Source organism: Neurospora tetraspora (assembly GCF_033439725.1).
Source record: "Neurospora tetraspora strain CBS 560.94 chromosome Unknown B0H65scaffold_3, whole genome shotgun sequence".
Classification (NCBI taxonomy): domain Eukaryota; kingdom Fungi; phylum Ascomycota; class Sordariomycetes; order Sordariales; family Sordariaceae; genus Neurospora; species Neurospora tetraspora.
The window spans coordinates 2,505,917-2,522,467 of NW_026944385.1; the positions used below are offsets into that span (position 1 = coordinate 2,505,917).

Here is a 16,551-nt window from a genome sequence, read left to right on the forward strand (position 1 = left end):
TTTCCACCGGGTAGCTCTTCAGTCAGGATACCCCTCGTCTCTTCCACTTCGTACATAGCACTCGACTGTGTACCATCCCCACCAGTTGCAGTGCATCGTCCCAACTCATAATCCAATATTTCGGAGTCTTTGCTCTGGTGTCTCACACAATCGGCACACCACCATGACAGATGAACCCAGAGCGAGCCAAGACCACCTTTTTGGCTCTTTTTGAGCTCCAAAACGCGGGGTGAGTTTGGCCCCTCCATGGGATGGACCTGAGGGACGAGGGGCAATCGCTCCCTCTTTCGGCTTGGCGGCTCATTGCGCAATCATCTGCATCTCTCATTGGACGCCAACGCCAATCATGTCATTTGGTGCTCGTTCGCGCAACGGTCCCAATCCGTGTGGGGGGGCAGCATTTATGGGAATTCGGTTTTCGGACTTGTAAATCCTTTGCCGTTTGTCCATGTGCTACTTGCTTCGAGGCTTTTGGTAAATTCTCAAGATATATACTGAACCGGTTGTGAAAGGATGATGACAAACATGCTTCCTGGTGAGTCTGGCCAACAAATACCCCCCGAAGCTCCTATAACTTCCCCGTGCTCCGTCCAGCGGGAAAGCTTGCATCCGAATATGTGGAGGCCGACAGCCGGAGACAACAAGGGTGTCCGATCTCAATGGTGTGCCTGTCTCCAAGTCTCCGGGTGTCGGGGTCGACGGCGAGCTCGGCATCAAGTGGAGAGGACATGGTTGGGCAATGCGGCGCTTCCAGCTGCATCGTCTTGTCTTGGCATACTACAAGTCCGATCTGAAGGCCGATTCATCTCGGCCACGGGGTTTCCATCAATCCATCATCGCTACAGCTTCCTCTTCCTACCGGCGATTGCCCACCAAAACATCCCATATACGGACGGTGAATAATCGGCGGATCACGGCAGTCACTTCCCGGCGCTACCGCCGGCGTTCCGTGATCAATCCCGACTGTGGCTAATGATTGCTTCGGATCCGAGCTAAGCGGCACCGGGGCTTCGGTATAAGTGATGGTCTTGGCTGCCGATGAGGAAGGAGGGCGCCCAAAAGGGAAGGGGAAAATCGTGAAAGGCCATTGAATATCTCACTGCGATGGTGCATTGCGTTCTGGGCCACTGACCCATGACCAGGTGGTTGGGAGGGAGTGAATTTCCCTGATAATTAGTAACATAGTCCGGACTCCGGATTACTGTGTCCAACTTGAACCCATTTCGCACCTATTTTATCCAAGCTCGCGCCAAAACCAATGCCAGCCCAGCTCAAAGCTTCACATTACCTCCATTAAGCTCCTTCCAATCCGCCACGCCAAACTTGACGTACGAACCGTTCCTTAGCCAGAACACTTCATCCTCACCCGTCTTCGCCGGATCCACGCCCTCGCTGCGCAGGTTGTGCTTTTGCTGCTTGTTCGTGCCTGTCGTCTGGAGGCCTCCCTCAGGCACTACACGCAGGAACAGAGGCAAAGCGTACTTGGGAAGCCCCCTCTGGACGTGCTCGGCTAGACTCTTGAGGGTGTCGTCGGTTGGCCTGGGTGCTCTAGCCTCATCGCCGCTTGTCTGCACTAAGCCTGACGGGTTCAGAACCACGGCAGCACAGCCAGCGCGGCCCTCATGACTAGGCACCTGGACGCCGTAGACATTGCACTCGAGAACCGCGGGATGCAAGCCAACCACCTGGGCAACCTCAGCGGTCGACACGTTCTCGCTCTTCCACCGGAAAGTGTCACCGATGCGGTCGCTAAAGTAAACTCGGTTCTCGTTATCCCAGCGCAGCACATCACCGGTACGGAACCAGGCGTCGCCCTTGCTGAACACATCCCTCATCACCTTCTTCGATGTCGATTCCTTGTCGCCATAGTAGCCCTGGAAGCGAGAGTTGATATCGCCAGGCGGTAACCTGAAGAGAAGCTCGCCCGGCTCTCCGCGGGGTGCTCGGGTACAAAACCCGGTTTTGGGATCCCGGTGGGGAAGCTCGGTTTCATGGTCCACCTCGACAATGGCAACGTTTCTTCCGAGGATAAGGTTGTAGAGACTACCACTCCGTCCCACTGCACCCATGCTGAAGTCGTTCCGGCTCTTGTTCCACGTCGCAAAGGTGCCCTCGGTAGCGCCATAGAATTCGGCGATGGTCTCGATGCCGAAGCGCTCCTTGAATCGGTTCCATACATCCGGTCGCAGTCCGTTTCCAAAGGCAGCGCGTACTCTATGTTTGCGGTCGAGATCTTCACCAGTAACTGGATCGAGGTTGGGAGGTGCCGATAGGAGGTACCTGCATGTCTCTCCGACGTACTGGATAATCGTGGCATCGTGTTTCCGGACGTCATTCCAAAATCCGGAAGTTGAGAACTTGCGGCTGATGGCAAAGGTAGCTCCTGCTGCCAGAGTATGGGCAAAGCCCAACAGCATGGCTGTGCTGTGGTAAAGAGGCATAGCCTGATAATAGCGTGAGTTGAAGCGATCTGACGATTCTTTGAGGGAGACTTACCGTATAATATACGTCGTTCACATTGGTGCCGAGCCATCGGAAGGTGAAATTGGCAACAGTAGCGGCCTTGGCCCATGAGATAATGGCAGGTTTGGGCAAGCCTGTCGTACCGCTGGTGTAGATGAGCATCGCTATGTCTTCGTCCTTGAATCCGCTTCTCAGCTCATCCGCAGGGCGGACGTTATCCATTGCCAGCATCTCTTGTTCCAACTCTGGCGTCACCACTTCAAAGGTGACATCCCCCAGCGCCGACCTAACATCCTCACTGACATTGCTCGCAACAACGGGGTCGACCAGGACCAACCGCGCCGTTGACTTGTTCACGCAGTGGATAAGCGGGTTACCGGTGAGGTTGTAGTTCAGTAGTGCCGGCGACGCTCCAATGGCCCATGTAGCGAGGAAGAGGAAGATGAAGGTATCGGTATTTTGAAAGTCCAAGCCAACAAGGTCGCCCCTTTTGATGCCACGCCTATTCTTGAGCCAGTTGGCATACCGCAGGACTGTGTCGTAAGCCTGCGCATACGTGTAAGCGCGGTCTTGGAACCGAAGGAACACTCTGTTTTCGGACGACTTGGTGGTTGCGAGGTTCTCGAGTTGGTAGAAAAGATTCACACGGTCCCGGTAACGCTTCCAAGCACCACCGAGGACGGTAGGAATGATGGCTCTGAGCAGTTCCAGGTCGTAGTAAGCGAGGAATCGAGCATTGACGTAGGCAGCGGCAGCAGCTACCGCGGGAACGGTAACCTGTAGGGGTACTGCGGAACAAATACCGGGGGTGTCAGCGAACTCTATGCGAGTTTGCGGCTCAGAAGCACGTTTACGGGGTATATCATGCTGTAGGGTTCCCCATGCACCCGAGTGTGGACTTGAACTTACATGAAGCCATCTCGGCGGAAGACACGGATGGTAAGGATAAGCACCCGGTGTATATATGATGCCCCTTGCAGGAAAGCAAGAAGAGAGGTATAAAAAAGTTGGAGATCAGAAAGCGGCGGATGGGTACTTTAAGGGCTGCACCTAGGGTATACAGTGCAACACCAAAGGTTGGTTGGTGGAATTAAGCTCAAGACAGGATGAGCCGAGGTGGTCAGTGAAGGGGGCCTTGATCAGGGACAACGGTGAACACTGGCGGAGCTTTGAACCCAACAGGCTACCCCTTGGCAACCCCACGACTGCAGGGTCCCGTGTCTTTGGTCAGAGCTGGGATTGCTAGCCTCTGATCTTGAATCTTCGCCTTGGTCTAAAATCTAAATAGGAATTCAGGGTATCGCCCCGACCGCCCCGGGGACTCGGACCCGCCCATGGAAGGACGAAGTCGAAGGTCCCACGCACACTACCATCCGTCTCTCCCGTCGACAACGTCTCGGCGTATCCTTTCGTTGAGATGGGGCGCTGGAATACACGGGGTTGAGAATGATACGACAGGGATAACCAGTCTGCCCCTCTGTAATACGGTACTTCTAGAAGGAGGCCAGACATGGAAATCCGGTTAAGCAGACCTCGGCAGACTCTTGGAGATCTCGTGATTTCCAGGTGATGCCGATGCGTAAATGCACAGCGCGTAGGCGAGCCGGGCGGGCTGCAGTAGCGTATTCCACTTCTGAAGCCTAGAGGTTTCATCAAGGGACGGCGCGGGTGGAATTCCGCGGTGGAATTCTGGCGGGCAAGCACTTCCCTTCTTACCGTGAGGCGTGAAGCAATTCCAACAGTCTGTCCCAAGTCTGTTGGTAGCCGACGAAGGTCGAGTCGGTGGCCTGGTCGGCTAAGGTATGGTATTTTTCTTTTTCTCTTAGTGAAACCGTCCACAGCAACACGACAGACCACGTTCGGCAAGTGAAGACGATGTAAGACGACGGGGCACAGAAAAAGAGCAGATGTCCAGTTTCGCCAGAAAAAGAGGTTTGTCATGAGCTTCTATCATACGATACAACCCGAATGTGGTGCTTGTTCATGGTTGAGAATTAATACAAGAAAGAAAAAAGGGCCGAAAAACGTAGAAACTGTGTTGAAGAAGGTGCCCGATGTACATTCTCTGGGATCCCCAAAGCAGCCCTCTGATTGGGCAATTGAGATCCAATTTCTTATCGATAAGCAAGATGAGCCCTTCAAGATGGAAGTGGAGGCAGGTACGTACAGTACTGGATCTCCACGTGCATCTACGGCTTAGCCGTTTCGGACGAGCCATCCACTGAGCGACGCGGTTGGCGCTTTGTCGGTGGTTGCCATTGCGCTCCAAGTCATCCTGCCTGATTGCCGTCAGACAAAAAGACACCTCGATGTAATATACAGCATCTCGGAACAGATCGGTAAATGGACCTTGGCGAATAGGTCCGACCCAACACTGCCATGTCTGCCCGACAACCAACCGACTATGGCGCAGCTGGCGACACTCTGTCCGCCGAGACCCAGACGGCGACGTTGACATCGACTCCCATGGCCACTCCAGCGCTGCCATCGACACGAAAGGAACCACCTCCCGAAAAGCTTTCTGATATTCGCAGACGCATATGGGTTATAGTGTCGTTTTGGTTGATCGTCCTGCTTCTGGGATTGCCAATATGGTGGAAGACGACTACCATCCACCGAGCTAACCTTCCCCTGAAGGACATGCTCGACTGGGCGGATGGCAAGGTACGCATGATTCTGAAGCTCAAAACTCGGCATCGCTAACCCATGCTTTACTTCTGTGTAGGCATGTCGCCCTGTCTTTCCCCTCCGCATCTCGATACAAGCCAACTCGCTCCAGGAGCACGAGGCTCAGAACCTCCTCCGTCTCACCCAGCACGCCCTCGATGACCTTAACGATTTCTCGGGGCACCACTTGCGCCTGCAACTCTCCTCACCCGCCGCAGCACAGAAACGTAATGACGAACCCGATACGGCTCTTACAATACGTCTGCTCCCCGGCGAGGCCGTAACAGCAACGCTCGATCCTTACGAGCCTGTCCTTGATATCACATATCCGCCGAATGCTGCACCCTCGGCAACATCAGCTTCGTCATCGCTAGCGACCTATGTGGCCGGCCAGCTACGATCTACCTTTGCCGAGGAGCAAGCCATTATATCCTACCTGCTCTCTAGCAACTCGATACCGACCGACTACCGGCCGCAGGGCTTGACCCCCGAAGCGGCCGAGTCACTTGCCAAGCGAACTACACGATCGCTCAAGTATGCGCCGACATACCACCTCACCTTTTCGCTGTTCACCAGTGGACCACTTCCAAGCAGCTGGGATATTGAAGCCGCGATTCAGGACTATATGAAACCCGTGCTAGACCTGCTCTCGCCCATCCATAACTTTACCATTGATACCCAGGTGCAGCTATACGCATCCCCTGGAGTACAGAACCAGGTACTTGGCAAGGATGACCTCTCGTCCTTCATCAACGCCGCTGAATGGCCTCTTTCGCCCTCTATCGGTGGTGCACCAACGGTGAACTTTATTGTGTTCGTTGGTAATCAGACCATTGCGCTGTCCTCCCAGAACGCCCAGGATTCAGCTGAGGGCGGCTTGACTACCTCCCAGTCGTGGCTGATCCCACAATGGGGCACCGTTTACTTGCTTTCCCTTCCGCATGACACTGCCCATGTGTCTGTGGATGCCCTCAAGCAGCCTTTGTTGACCTTTACATCCCACCTCTTGTCCCTGACCGGGACCCCGAACTCTGGTTCCCTCCCGCTTCGCCTCTCTACGCTGTCCCGCATCCGCTCGGCAGACCTACTGCTCCGGGCCTCCTCTACGCTTGGTTCCTTGGCTCGTCTTGCCTTGGCACTAAAGTCCATTTCAATCCCTAGCAGTGTCGCAGATGGTGTATCCAAGACGATTGTTCATCTGCGCCGAGCTTGCGAGACCCTGGGCGAAGCTGAGGGCCTGGAGCATGCAAGGATTGCCGAGGCCGAGGCCGAGCGCGCCTTCTTCGAGAAGAGCATGGTTGGTCAGTTGTATTTCCCGGATGAGCACAAGGTTGCCGTGTATCTTCCCTTGCTTGGACCTGTGGCTGTACCGTTGGTCATGGGCATGTTGAACGAGTTGAAGGCCTGGAGGAGGAGGAAGAGAGAAGCAGCGGAGAAGGGGAAAGAGAAGAAGACGGAGTGAAATACTTTCCATTCATGTACCAGAGAAAGACAAAAAGCATTGCAAAGGGTAGCCACTGGGCCTCGGGAGTGTTTACATTCCCATTAAGGAACAGCTTATAGATTATTATCCTCATCCTCATCACCATCATCATTCAGCTAGCGGCTCTGGTTCTGAATTCGACTCTCCTGATGCACTGAGCCCCCCTCAATTAGCGGCCGGCAGTAGCCCGCGTACGTTATCCTTTGGCATGCAGAACGGTAATTATTGGCGGTCCATCGGTTCATGATGACCACTCGGTCTTTGTGATATCCTCACCTCGCTAGGTATTTTTGGCGGTCTCGTTCCTGCACCTGGTTTTGCAGGCTAACAGTCGATATTGACACGGGAACAAGATGCGAGAAGAAAAAGACATTGTTGTCGATGCAAAATGTAAATGCTCTAGCCTAGGTAAAAGAAAAAGGGTATTCTATGCTATGCTGTTCCGCGATATTTCGCGATGATGCGCCTGTCCCGATGCAACCCATCCAACCTTTCCACTGCTATACAATTCTTTCTTGAATCCGCCCTCATGCAATCCATGCATCCCGTTGCGTGTCCCGTTTTCCATTAACATTAAAATCTTCCCCTGCCGCTTTAGGAAGCCAGTTCCCAAGCAAGTGCAACCAGCAACAGCCCCGTCGGCCGACAAGCTGACATGCATTTCTCCATCCACCCCATGAGTCCATTCACAGATCGAATTCCGTGACCATTCATCAAACCCACCACTCACTTAAACACCAACAACAGGCTTAGCCCTCTGGCTCCTCGCCCTGCCCTTAAGCGTAGCCATGGTATCGACAATGACGATGAACAAGAACGTGACCCAAAGCAAGAACCCGAACGCGGTGGCGGCCTCGACGCATCCGCAGAAGACATCGGCACCGCAGCTCGGAGATCCGAACCAGACGGCCAGAGCGATCGAACCGGCGAACCAGAAGATCATGGTGATCCACTCGAGCGCGAGCGCGATGGTGCGCTGGAACATCTTGGGGAAGTAAGGCGGGAAGAGGGCGATGTAGATGAGCGCCAGCAGGGTCCAGACGGAGCTGAAGAGCATGAAGGCGTAGATGCCGGGGGCTCGCCACCAGGGTGATACGACTGGGAGGGAAGAGAGAGTGTTAGTGGTGTGATGCTTTAAAAAGGTGGAAGGCGGTGAGGTAGGGATGAATGAAAGACTTACGGTAACATGTTAGGCCGAGCTCGATGAGGCCAAAGACTGTTGCGATCATGTGGGTGTAGGGGATGTAGTGCTTTAGAGACTCCATTGTTGCGGTTGTGGTGATGTGATGATGTGATGTTTGGTGTATGACAGTATGATGGTTTAAGGTGATCGAGCGGTTGAGGTTTTGGAAGATAGTCTGGAGTTGCTGACAGTAAACTTTTGGAGGCGGATAAGGTAAAATCGTCTTTGGCTTGGTGGATTTGTTGTCACTCAAGACAGTTCAAGGCAGGTAGGTTGAAGTTGTGTAAAGTTTGATGAAGATGAAGATTTGGATTCTGAAGAGTCGTCACTGCCGTGAGCTTATATCTTCAAGTTTCTATTCAAGCCAAGCTTCCCATTGTCGGCTTGTCACTGTCTTTTTCAAACAGGGAACACAAATGACGCGCGGTAACAATTGGCGCCCTTGACAAGTCGAGCTAGCAAGTCATAGTGACGTTACGTGGTGTCGAGCTACGGGAGAAACAAACGCCAGTCATGGAGCTGGTGCACTGATCGTGAGCCAATCGACAAGTCGGCCAAGGGTCCAGTTGACACACGCCTAGCAAGGGCTAGTGTGCGTAGGGCTCGTTGGCATGGGGACTGCTGGATACCCGCGACTGCAGCAAGGGTTTCGCTCTTTATTTATACTTTAGCTTGCTCGGTAGACGACGGTTAGCTACCCGTAAGGGTCCTCAAATCGTCTGTCAAATCTGATATCCCTGAGATGTCTACAGATTACATTGCCGTGGTGTTGTTTTTGTTTACTTTGTAGCCGCCGGGAAAAGGAGAATGTGGCGTCATGTTTCATTGGATGGCATTGATTTCATGCGACGGACGAACGAGTCCTAAATCGGGTTAGGGGCCTTAACCGTGGCTGTGCAGCTTCCTCGCTAGTACAGTAGTATCTCTAGCTGTTTTGAAGTGGCGCGCGGCTGTGCTTCAGCGGTTCGAATTCATTCCAAGCGATCAATCGAGTGGTCTGTGCTTTTGCTCACTGCAGGCGCTCAGCTGTCAGGCACTCAGGCACTGCACTTCAGTTTGCGTTCAGCAGCTTTTCGCTTTTCGTAAAGCGGGGTCTTCGGCGCACCAAAGAGTGGGGCTCCAAATTGGATGGATCCAAAAGATTTTCAACCCCGCCATCTTGGGCCACATCGTCGTCGCTGCCTCTGCCTCTTGTCTCCTTCTCTCTCACCAGGCATTCCTCACATCAACATCCATCTCTCATCACCACTTCTCAATCCACAAAATCCAGCAAAATGGGCTTCACTGATCTCCTCACCGATGCCGGCCTTGCCGGTAAGCAACCCCCAATCCGCCGCATGCGCCTGCGCTTGCGCTCGACGAGAAGCGCAATCATGAAAGAAGGACTTGTCGACTAACACGCTTTGACTTCAGTGCTCAACAACTGGCTCCTCACCCGCTCTTACGTTACTGGGTATGTATCACGAAGTTCTCCATGATATGATGGTTTCTCTCTAGCCCTTTCGAATGATGAACACACTGGTCCGTGTTGCTGAGCAGCTTAAGACCCTGCACATGATTAACACAACAGCACTTTGTGCACTTCTGACTTCAACCTCCTCCAACAACACATTGGATTTCCATCAATGCGCGCTCTGGTTCTTGGCGAACACGCTCTTGCTAACGCGCAGCTCTTTATAGCTACACTCCCTCCCAGGCTGATGTTGCCGTCTTCAAGGCCCTGAAGGAGGCTCCCTCCGCCGAGAAGTACCCCAACGCTGCCCGCTGGTACAAGCACATCGCCACCTACGACGATGAGTTCGCCACCCTCTCCGGCGACTCCTCTGCCCCCTACACCATCTACGGCCCTGAGGTCGCCGAGGTCACCCTGAACCCCGCCAAGGCCCCCGAGGCCGCCGCCGAGGAGGAGGATGAGGATGTCGACCTTTTCGGCTCCGACGATGAGGAGGAGGACGCTGAGGCTGCCCGCATCCGTGAGGAGCGCCTTGCTGCCTACCGCGAGAAGAAGGCTGCCAAGCCCAAGATCGCTGCCAAGTCCATCGTCACCATGGATGTCAAGCCCTGGGGTATGTTTTCCTTGCTCCCGCGGTGTACTGACGAAGCATTTGTGCTAACCCGGCTGTTACAGATGATGAGACCGACATGGTCGCTCTTGAGGCTGCCGTCCGTGGCATTGAGAAGGATGGTCTCGTCTGGGGTGGTTCCAAGCTCGTCCCCGTCGGCTTCGGTATCAAGAAGCTCCAGATCAACCTCGTCATTGAGGACGACAAGATCTCCCTCGATGAGCTCCAGGAGCAGATCTCTGAGTTCGAGGACTACGTCCAGTCCACCGATATCGCTGCCATGCAGAAGCTCTAAGCTTTTGTTGGGAGTTTGATGCAGAGATATGAACAAATTATGAATATAATGATACCAGATGTTGCCATTTAAACATCTGTTCATATCTGCTTTTGAGCCGTGCTTGTATTGTGATGTGACGCTTCTTACGAGGGAAACGGGACTACTATACAGACTTCTTGGGCTAACATAAACAGACCCGGTCAGGATTGAGCTTCGTGACATTGCTTTGGTACCATTCACATCAACGCAGATCGCGAGCGTTAGATTGTTAGAGTGACGGGTCAGTACCTGTCGAGGCGGTCGCGCATGGCCTTGCGCGGTGTGCCCGTCTTGTGCGTACCTTGACAACTGGACTAGGACTGTCAAAAATCCATAGGTATGTGCGTGAACATGCAACATACAAGTAGAGAGGGTCGAAGCTAAAGTGCTACGCAGAGAACATGAAGACTGCAGCAATGAACAAAATATAGGGGGCCCGGTCGCTCTTGAATCATCCTTGCATCTGTTCAATGTCCTCTTCTTCCAGCTGCGCAACTCACTCCTATTTTCCAGCTGCCTTATGCAAGGCCAGGCAGTCTGCACAACTTTCTTGGGTACTTGAGCGAGGCAAGCCTGCCATGAAGTTGGCATAAATCCGGCAGAGCGGATATACGAGTTCGAGTTTATTAGATAAATGCAGGATCCGGTGAAGTTGCATCTGGTGAGCCACCACTGCCTCCGCACACCACCGGCAGCTTCCTGAATTACCTTACGAACGAACCGCAGCTGCCATGCGATGCCGCCAGGTTTGGCCATGGACTGCTGCACAATTACTCTGAGATACCTACTTCTATGCTTCGAAAGGTGCTTCCCACCACTAACGGCTGCGTCAGGACTAGGAACAGAAGATCGGGGGTGAAGGGCTGCACCGGGGAACTTCGCTTGCACGTCTCGGGCATAATATAAGAACAGCCCGCAAGTTTTGTAAACTGCCGTCTATAACCAACGTGCTTCGACTCTCACTGTTAACCTCTCCCCCTTCGTCTACTCCTTACCCTTCTTATCCTTCTTGTTCATCACTATCATAGTCCCCATCCCAGAACCCCGGGCCACAAGAAGCACTACCGTTACGACCAAAAACCCAAGCCATCCCCGCAGTTATGGCAAAATCAACCAAAATGGCAGAGGCAACCTTTGCTGTCAACGTCCGTGGCTTTCACTTCGGCCTTTTACGACTCTGCCCTAAGGCCATTGGCTATTCCTTCAACATTCCTGTCATCTTGGCTTTGCTCTTGAAGGACGCTGTATTCGCAACAGCAAAGATGGTTTTCCAGGTTCCTATGCGACTCCGGTACCTCTTCCCGGCCTACGGTCAACACCTGGCCGTTGAGACTCGAAAGCAGGCTCACCAGTATGCTAGCCCGTATGCTAGCCCGAATGCCTCTACCGACAGCCTTCCCTCGCTTATCTCACCCGGTTTTTCGACATACCGAAAGCAGGCTCACCTGTATGCTAGCCCGAATGCCTCTACCGACAGCCTTCCCTCGCTTATCTCACCCGGTTCTTCGACATACAGCTCAAACATCGGCGACCTCGACCTCGACCTCGACCTCGACCCCGACGACGACGAGCTTCCTTCACTTCCGTATGTCCCTCCGACACCCGAGGAAATCAAACGATGGGTCGAACTCTCTTTTGAGGAACGCCGCAAGGTGGCAGATATGCAGTATAACGGGTGGAGCTGGATGTCGTGGAGTCCGCCTCCGAGTCCCTCTCTGCCGTCGCGTCAACATCTACCGAATGGTATTCCGGAGTGGAGGGAGGAATGGAGCGACTTCGACTTGCCTCCGAATCCTCCGAATATCCCGAAGTCAAAGGACTTGGGAAGATGGTGGGGGGAGGCTACTGAAGAGGACCGCGCCCGGATCAACCGTATCAACATTGACGGGTTGAACTGGCGGACGTGGGGTGCTCCTCCTCCCCAGCGCCCCTGTGACGGAGAGTTTGTCGTTTGGTCTGGGATTGGCCCTTGGGCTGAAACTGGTGACGATGGTGGCCTGCCGAACGGATCACCTGCGACTGGCAGCAGCGAGCAAACGTTGAACGAGCCGATGCTGGACCAACAGCCACTTGTACAGCGCCACCCTCATAAGGGATCGTCAGCTTAGGAAGAGCACGTAATCTCGCATGAGGGGCTTGAGCTTGCTGTTGCGGATATAGCTCCCGCGAACTCGTTGCTGGTTGTCGCACTCTCCTCGGCAGCAGAGCAATCTCGGGACGATAGTGAGGCAAGTTCTTGTCAGGCGTCGTACCAGGATAGAGCGGATTTCACACGACGGATGGACTGATTTGTATGGATTGGGTCAATATGGCATTTGCTGGATCCTCGTCAGGCTGGTGGATTGGCGACGGTTTCTGTTTTCAGAGATGGATAAACATGGGCGTGGTTTTTGAGACTTCTCTTGGAAGCGAAACACGGGACAGGTCACGTAAACGTGAGTATTACCCGTCTTTTCTTTGCACATCAAGGCGTCCATTGTCGTTGGGACATATCGCTAACGTATCTCTTCGTCTTCAGGAACGACCATTTTACTTTTGATCCCCGTCTGTGTGGCTGTTTGACGCGGGTTGTTGATGCCAGCTTGGAATATGCTGCATTGATATATGGTGATGGGTGGCTGCCTCGAGCATTGCGAGGTGGTTTCAGGCGAATGATAGCGACTTTACAGGAGCGGCGCAGCGCGTATGATGTTTCTAGGCTACGGTCTGGCGAGGAAAGCTTTATATATGGAGCGAATTAGCTTCCTTGCATATATTTATTTTTCTTTTAGTATAGGGGCCTACATTGGTCTTGACAACACGATTACTCCTTTGTCGGAGTCGATATCTCCTTAAACGCATCCCTCGCCTATGATTTCCCGTTCTAGGATGGCTCAAGCTCTGATCTGTCGTCTTCACGATGCTTTATCTTCCAGTGAGTGGTCTCTAGATGTGTCGGTCTTGGGCCTCTTGTGTTCAGATGGCTTGTCCTCAGATGGCTTGTCCTCAGATGGCTTGTCCTCAGATGGCTTGTTGTCAGATGGCTTGTTGTCAGATGGCTTGTCGTCAGAGAGCGGTGCCGAACGAACCACGGGTTTACTCATGATAACATAATCTGGCATCACAACCTTTCCCGACCGAAACTTCCTCGGCCCAGGTGAAATGTCATCCGTCTCAAACCCATGCCTTTTGTAAAAGCCAAGGGCGCGCTTGTTGGACAGGAAACACGTCAACATCACTTTCGTGATCGGAGGCAGGTTCGCGGCCACAATTACATGGAAGCCCATCAGAAGTGAACCGAGTCCGGAGCTGTGGTAGGTAGTCAGTTAGAGACTGGTTAGTAGGCGGCACACAGCTGTTTAGTGATCTTTGGATGCTTTTTTTGCTTCCTTACCCCTGCAGTTCTGGCTTGAGATGGATTTCATAGCAATAAACGACGGGCTGACCTTCTTCATAGGTAGGCATCAAGGACGTGAAAGCACGGATGGAACCGTCCGAGCCGTCTTCTTTAACCAGGACATAGCGAAGATCGGGTGACTTCATTTCCTCCATTTTCTTCCTGGGCTGCCATTTATCTTTTGAGTTTTGGTAGTCGTCGTAGCTGGTCTCTTTGATCAGGTCGAAGCATGCTTTGAGGTCCTCCTCGCTGAGCTTGCCGGACTGGACCAGGCTGATGGCGTACTTGGTGCCGGTTTTGGGATGCGGCCATTTTGTCGTCCAGGGTTTCGGTGGTGGTGGTGGTGGTTGCGCCGGCGATGATGGGTGCAATGTGGGTGTTACGGATGGTTGAAGATAGTCGGAGATGAACTCTTCATCGGTCTTGCGGTTGGCTCTCTCGATGGGGCTCGTTGGCGCCCGCTGACGTTTTGGTGCCATGGAATATGAAAGTTGTTGATATTTGATGTTTGAGATGAGGAGTGACGCGTTCGTGGTAGGAATCGTGTATGGTGTTGGGTGAATAATGACGTTGCGTTGAAGTTGAGGTCACGGCGTGGAAATCTGAATGCTCATTTCTATAGCAAGCAGGGTCATGTAAAGTAAAGTAGGTTGAGTACCGCTGATAATTGAACCCTCGATTTCCGCTTCCGGCTCAGAACCGCAACACCACACAAAGCAACTAATATCAACATACAAAAAGGGAGAGTACTTGATACCTCACCACTTGAAGTAACTTTGGGCCTTTCCTATTGAAGCATAGTCTGCACAAGTATCTTACCTCGACTTTCCTACCACACACTTCAATCCGGTACCTGCCAAGCCTGATCTGCTTGCTCCTTTCACTCATCTAAACGGCAAAGCTCAGGTATAAATCAACCAATCTCATCACAGGCACAAACATCACCAGCATAATACCCATTTTCATGAACCGCCCGGCACCGCTTGTACGGTGCTTGCCAGCACTGCGGCTTTGCGTTCGGGGATATGCAAGCCGTCCGCGGCCTCGTCTGGGGGACACGCTGAGTCTGGAACATGTAAGTCACTCCCACTCACCTCGTAATGGGCATTGTTTTCCAACCTACCGTCTTAACTTAGTTTCTCCAAAGAGCCCGGGTTCTGGCTTTGTACCGCACCATCATCCGGGCAACACGCCGGATCCCGGACCCGGCCACCCGTGCCGAGACAAGAGGGATGGCCCGCGCCGAGTTTGAGAGAAACCGCCATGTCACAGATCTTGTTCGTTTTTCTTCCTGCCCGATTTCTCATTTTGCTTGCGTCCCTTTTGCTACTGACGCTGGCCTGTCTCACTCACAAGGACCACATTCGCTATCTGCTCTCGACGGGCAAGACAGAATGGGAGAACATGGAGAGGTATATTGACGGTCTGTAACTGAATAAGAGACCCTTTCTGGCCTCGGCCGTCACCACCGAACAACCGTCCTCTGATTTCTGGGTCTCATTCCTTGTCCCTTCCATATTCGGTTGAGGCCGTATTTCCTGGTATCAATTTAGACGACCAGGCCGCTGCTGGGTCCGCCTATGTTGGGCAATTCCTCATTCTGGGCGACGAAAAATGCTCGTTGAACCTCAGAGCTGACGTACACGTCTCCGTATCGGCATGTGAGTCGGCGCTCATTTTTCAAGATCGTCCTTTCGCCTAACGTATCGTACAGTCCAACCCTTTTATGTAGACCCGAAAATAACCACAAGACTAAGCCCGTTGTCCAGCGCTCATCGTACACACCATGTGTCTCTCCATCGTCGATATCGTTATCGTCATGTTCACCTGTAGCCCTGGCGCTGCTTGTGTCTGGGATTCGCAGGGCAGATGATGTAGAGGTAGCCGTTTTGCCTCTTGTTGGCCTTGCGACGCACGACCTGTAGATTTCGGGTTGACGGATCAGTCCGGGTCCCTAAGCCTCCACATATGCTGTGCGTCTCACCTTGCAATGCTCGCAACGCTTCTTGATAGCGGAGTGAACCTTCATGCCCCTCGATTGCTGCTTGGACTGCAGGCCGTTCTTGGCGCTTTGGGAGACGGCGACGGGTCTGTTATGGGAGCACATGGGCGTGCAGACGTGGCGGGAGAGGAGAGCCTGGGAGAGGCATCGTGTCTGGTGTGTCGAGACAACGGTCTTAGTGGTGTTAACGGCAGTCGCGCGAGGGGCCGCGAGGGAAAGCGCGCGCATCGAGGATGCGAGCGACCGGAAGAGGTTCGACATGGTGACTGATTCCTGCCTGCCTGCCGTTGTTAGGTTGAAGGTTGACGCCGTCGAGGTGCTCGTCGCTGGGTCGCTGGATCGCTGGAGCGCGCGGAATCGAATTGTCTGCCGGCCCGTCAATCGGCAGTGTGGGGTCTGATCAAGCGTCGTTATGCGGCTTTCGAGTGATTAAAGTGCATAGATGAATAAATGTCCGCACTGTTAGAGAATGTGTGCCTTTCGAGGCAACTTGGCGGACAAAACACACCAAAGCCTCCGCCAAGAACCCCCGTGAAACGCAGCTTACCTGGTAATTGGGAGCTCATTTTGTCAATACAGAGAGTTTGAGTTACTGAGCAGCCAAGCTATAAGCGGAAGTGAAGGACATGGTACCTTGTCCCCCGCAACCTTCACAGCCCTGAGGGTGCTCTTTCCACGCTGGGAGCCCGCTGTTGGCTTGGCAGTCACAGCATCGCGCCGCCGCATGTCGTCCCGGTCTCTCCAAGGTACACCACCCAACACCAACCTTCCAATCTCGTCTTCCTCCCTCCCACCTTCCACCCTCGTCGTCCACCTTTCCACGGTGACGATACAGACCGACAAGTGATTGTCACGGAGCTGCCAACACCGACCGCAAGCTTAATGAACCTAAACATCGATACTCGCTGTGTCACTCTCTTGCACTCTCGGTAACATCCTCGTCCTCGTCAGGCGCCGTTCGGTTTGCGCCATCACCTTCACCACCATATCGCAACCAA

At 53.4% G+C, this 16,551-nt stretch overlaps 7 protein-coding genes across 7 annotated transcripts; 3 read left to right on the top strand and 4 right to left on the bottom strand.

Annotated features, from left to right (window-relative positions):
• Positions 1 to 1,271: 1,271 nt before the first annotated feature.
• B0H65DRAFT_441538 (uncharacterized protein) lies at positions 1,272 to 3,329 on the bottom strand (the record flags this gene model as incomplete). Its single annotated transcript, XM_062825532.1, has 3 exons — positions 1,272 to 2,444; positions 2,497 to 3,240; positions 3,318 to 3,329. 3 exons carry the CDS (start codon positions 3,327 to 3,329, stop codon positions 1,272 to 1,274), a joined length of 1,929 nt encoding a protein of 642 aa, XP_062683050.1.
• A 1,381-nt stretch (positions 3,330 to 4,710) lies between these two features.
• Positions 4,711 to 6,737, top strand: B0H65DRAFT_461917 (phosphatidylinositol-glycan biosynthesis class S protein). The gene is made up of 2 exons (XM_062826620.1): positions 4,711 to 5,127; positions 5,189 to 6,737. The coding sequence occupies exons 1-2, from the start codon at positions 4,843 to 4,845 to the stop codon at positions 6,590 to 6,592; spliced, it is 1,689 nt and encodes a 562-aa protein (XP_062683051.1). The 5' UTR covers positions 4,711 to 4,842; the 3' UTR covers positions 6,593 to 6,737.
• Positions 6,738 to 7,343: 606 nt separating this feature from the next.
• B0H65DRAFT_507941 (uncharacterized protein) lies at positions 7,344 to 7,878 on the bottom strand (the record flags this gene model as incomplete). The annotated part of the gene is made up of 2 exons (XM_062828184.1): positions 7,344 to 7,711; positions 7,794 to 7,878. 2 exons carry the CDS (start codon positions 7,876 to 7,878, stop codon positions 7,344 to 7,346), a joined length of 453 nt encoding a protein of 150 aa, XP_062683052.1.
• Positions 7,879 to 8,795: 917 nt separating this feature from the next.
• B0H65DRAFT_461924 (elongation factor 1-beta) lies at positions 8,796 to 10,427 on the top strand. The gene is made up of 4 exons (XM_062826621.1): positions 8,796 to 9,110; positions 9,210 to 9,249; positions 9,477 to 9,862; positions 9,925 to 10,427. Exons 1-4 carry the CDS (start codon positions 9,071 to 9,073, stop codon positions 10,152 to 10,154), a joined length of 696 nt encoding a protein of 231 aa, XP_062683053.1. The 5' UTR covers positions 8,796 to 9,070; the 3' UTR covers positions 10,155 to 10,427.
• Positions 10,428 to 11,041: 614 nt separating this feature from the next.
• On the top strand, positions 11,042 to 12,376 carry B0H65DRAFT_161180 (uncharacterized protein). Its single transcript, XM_062821238.1, has one exon. The coding sequence runs from the start codon at positions 11,276 to 11,278 to the stop codon at positions 12,281 to 12,283; it is 1,008 nt and encodes a 335-aa protein (XP_062683054.1). The 5' UTR covers positions 11,042 to 11,275; the 3' UTR covers positions 12,284 to 12,376.
• Positions 12,377 to 12,859: 483 nt separating this feature from the next.
• B0H65DRAFT_161273 (acyl-CoA N-acyltransferase) lies at positions 12,860 to 14,272 on the bottom strand. Its single transcript, XM_062821240.1, has 4 exons — positions 13,549 to 14,272; positions 13,244 to 13,463; positions 12,960 to 13,168; positions 12,860 to 12,894 (listed from the first exon to the last, which is right to left on the bottom strand). Exons 1-3 carry the CDS (start codon positions 14,028 to 14,030, stop codon positions 13,070 to 13,072), a joined length of 801 nt encoding a protein of 266 aa, XP_062683055.1. The 5' UTR covers positions 14,031 to 14,272; the 3' UTR covers positions 12,860 to 12,894; positions 12,960 to 13,069.
• An 816-nt stretch (positions 14,273 to 15,088) lies between these two features.
• Positions 15,089 to 16,148, bottom strand: B0H65DRAFT_161226 (ribosomal protein L36-domain-containing protein). The gene is made up of 2 exons (XM_062821239.1): positions 15,536 to 16,148; positions 15,089 to 15,470 (listed from the first exon to the last, which is right to left on the bottom strand). Exons 1-2 carry the CDS (start codon positions 15,812 to 15,814, stop codon positions 15,375 to 15,377), a joined length of 375 nt encoding a protein of 124 aa, XP_062683056.1. The 5' UTR covers positions 15,815 to 16,148; the 3' UTR covers positions 15,089 to 15,374.
• Positions 16,149 to 16,551: the final 403 nt, after the last annotated feature.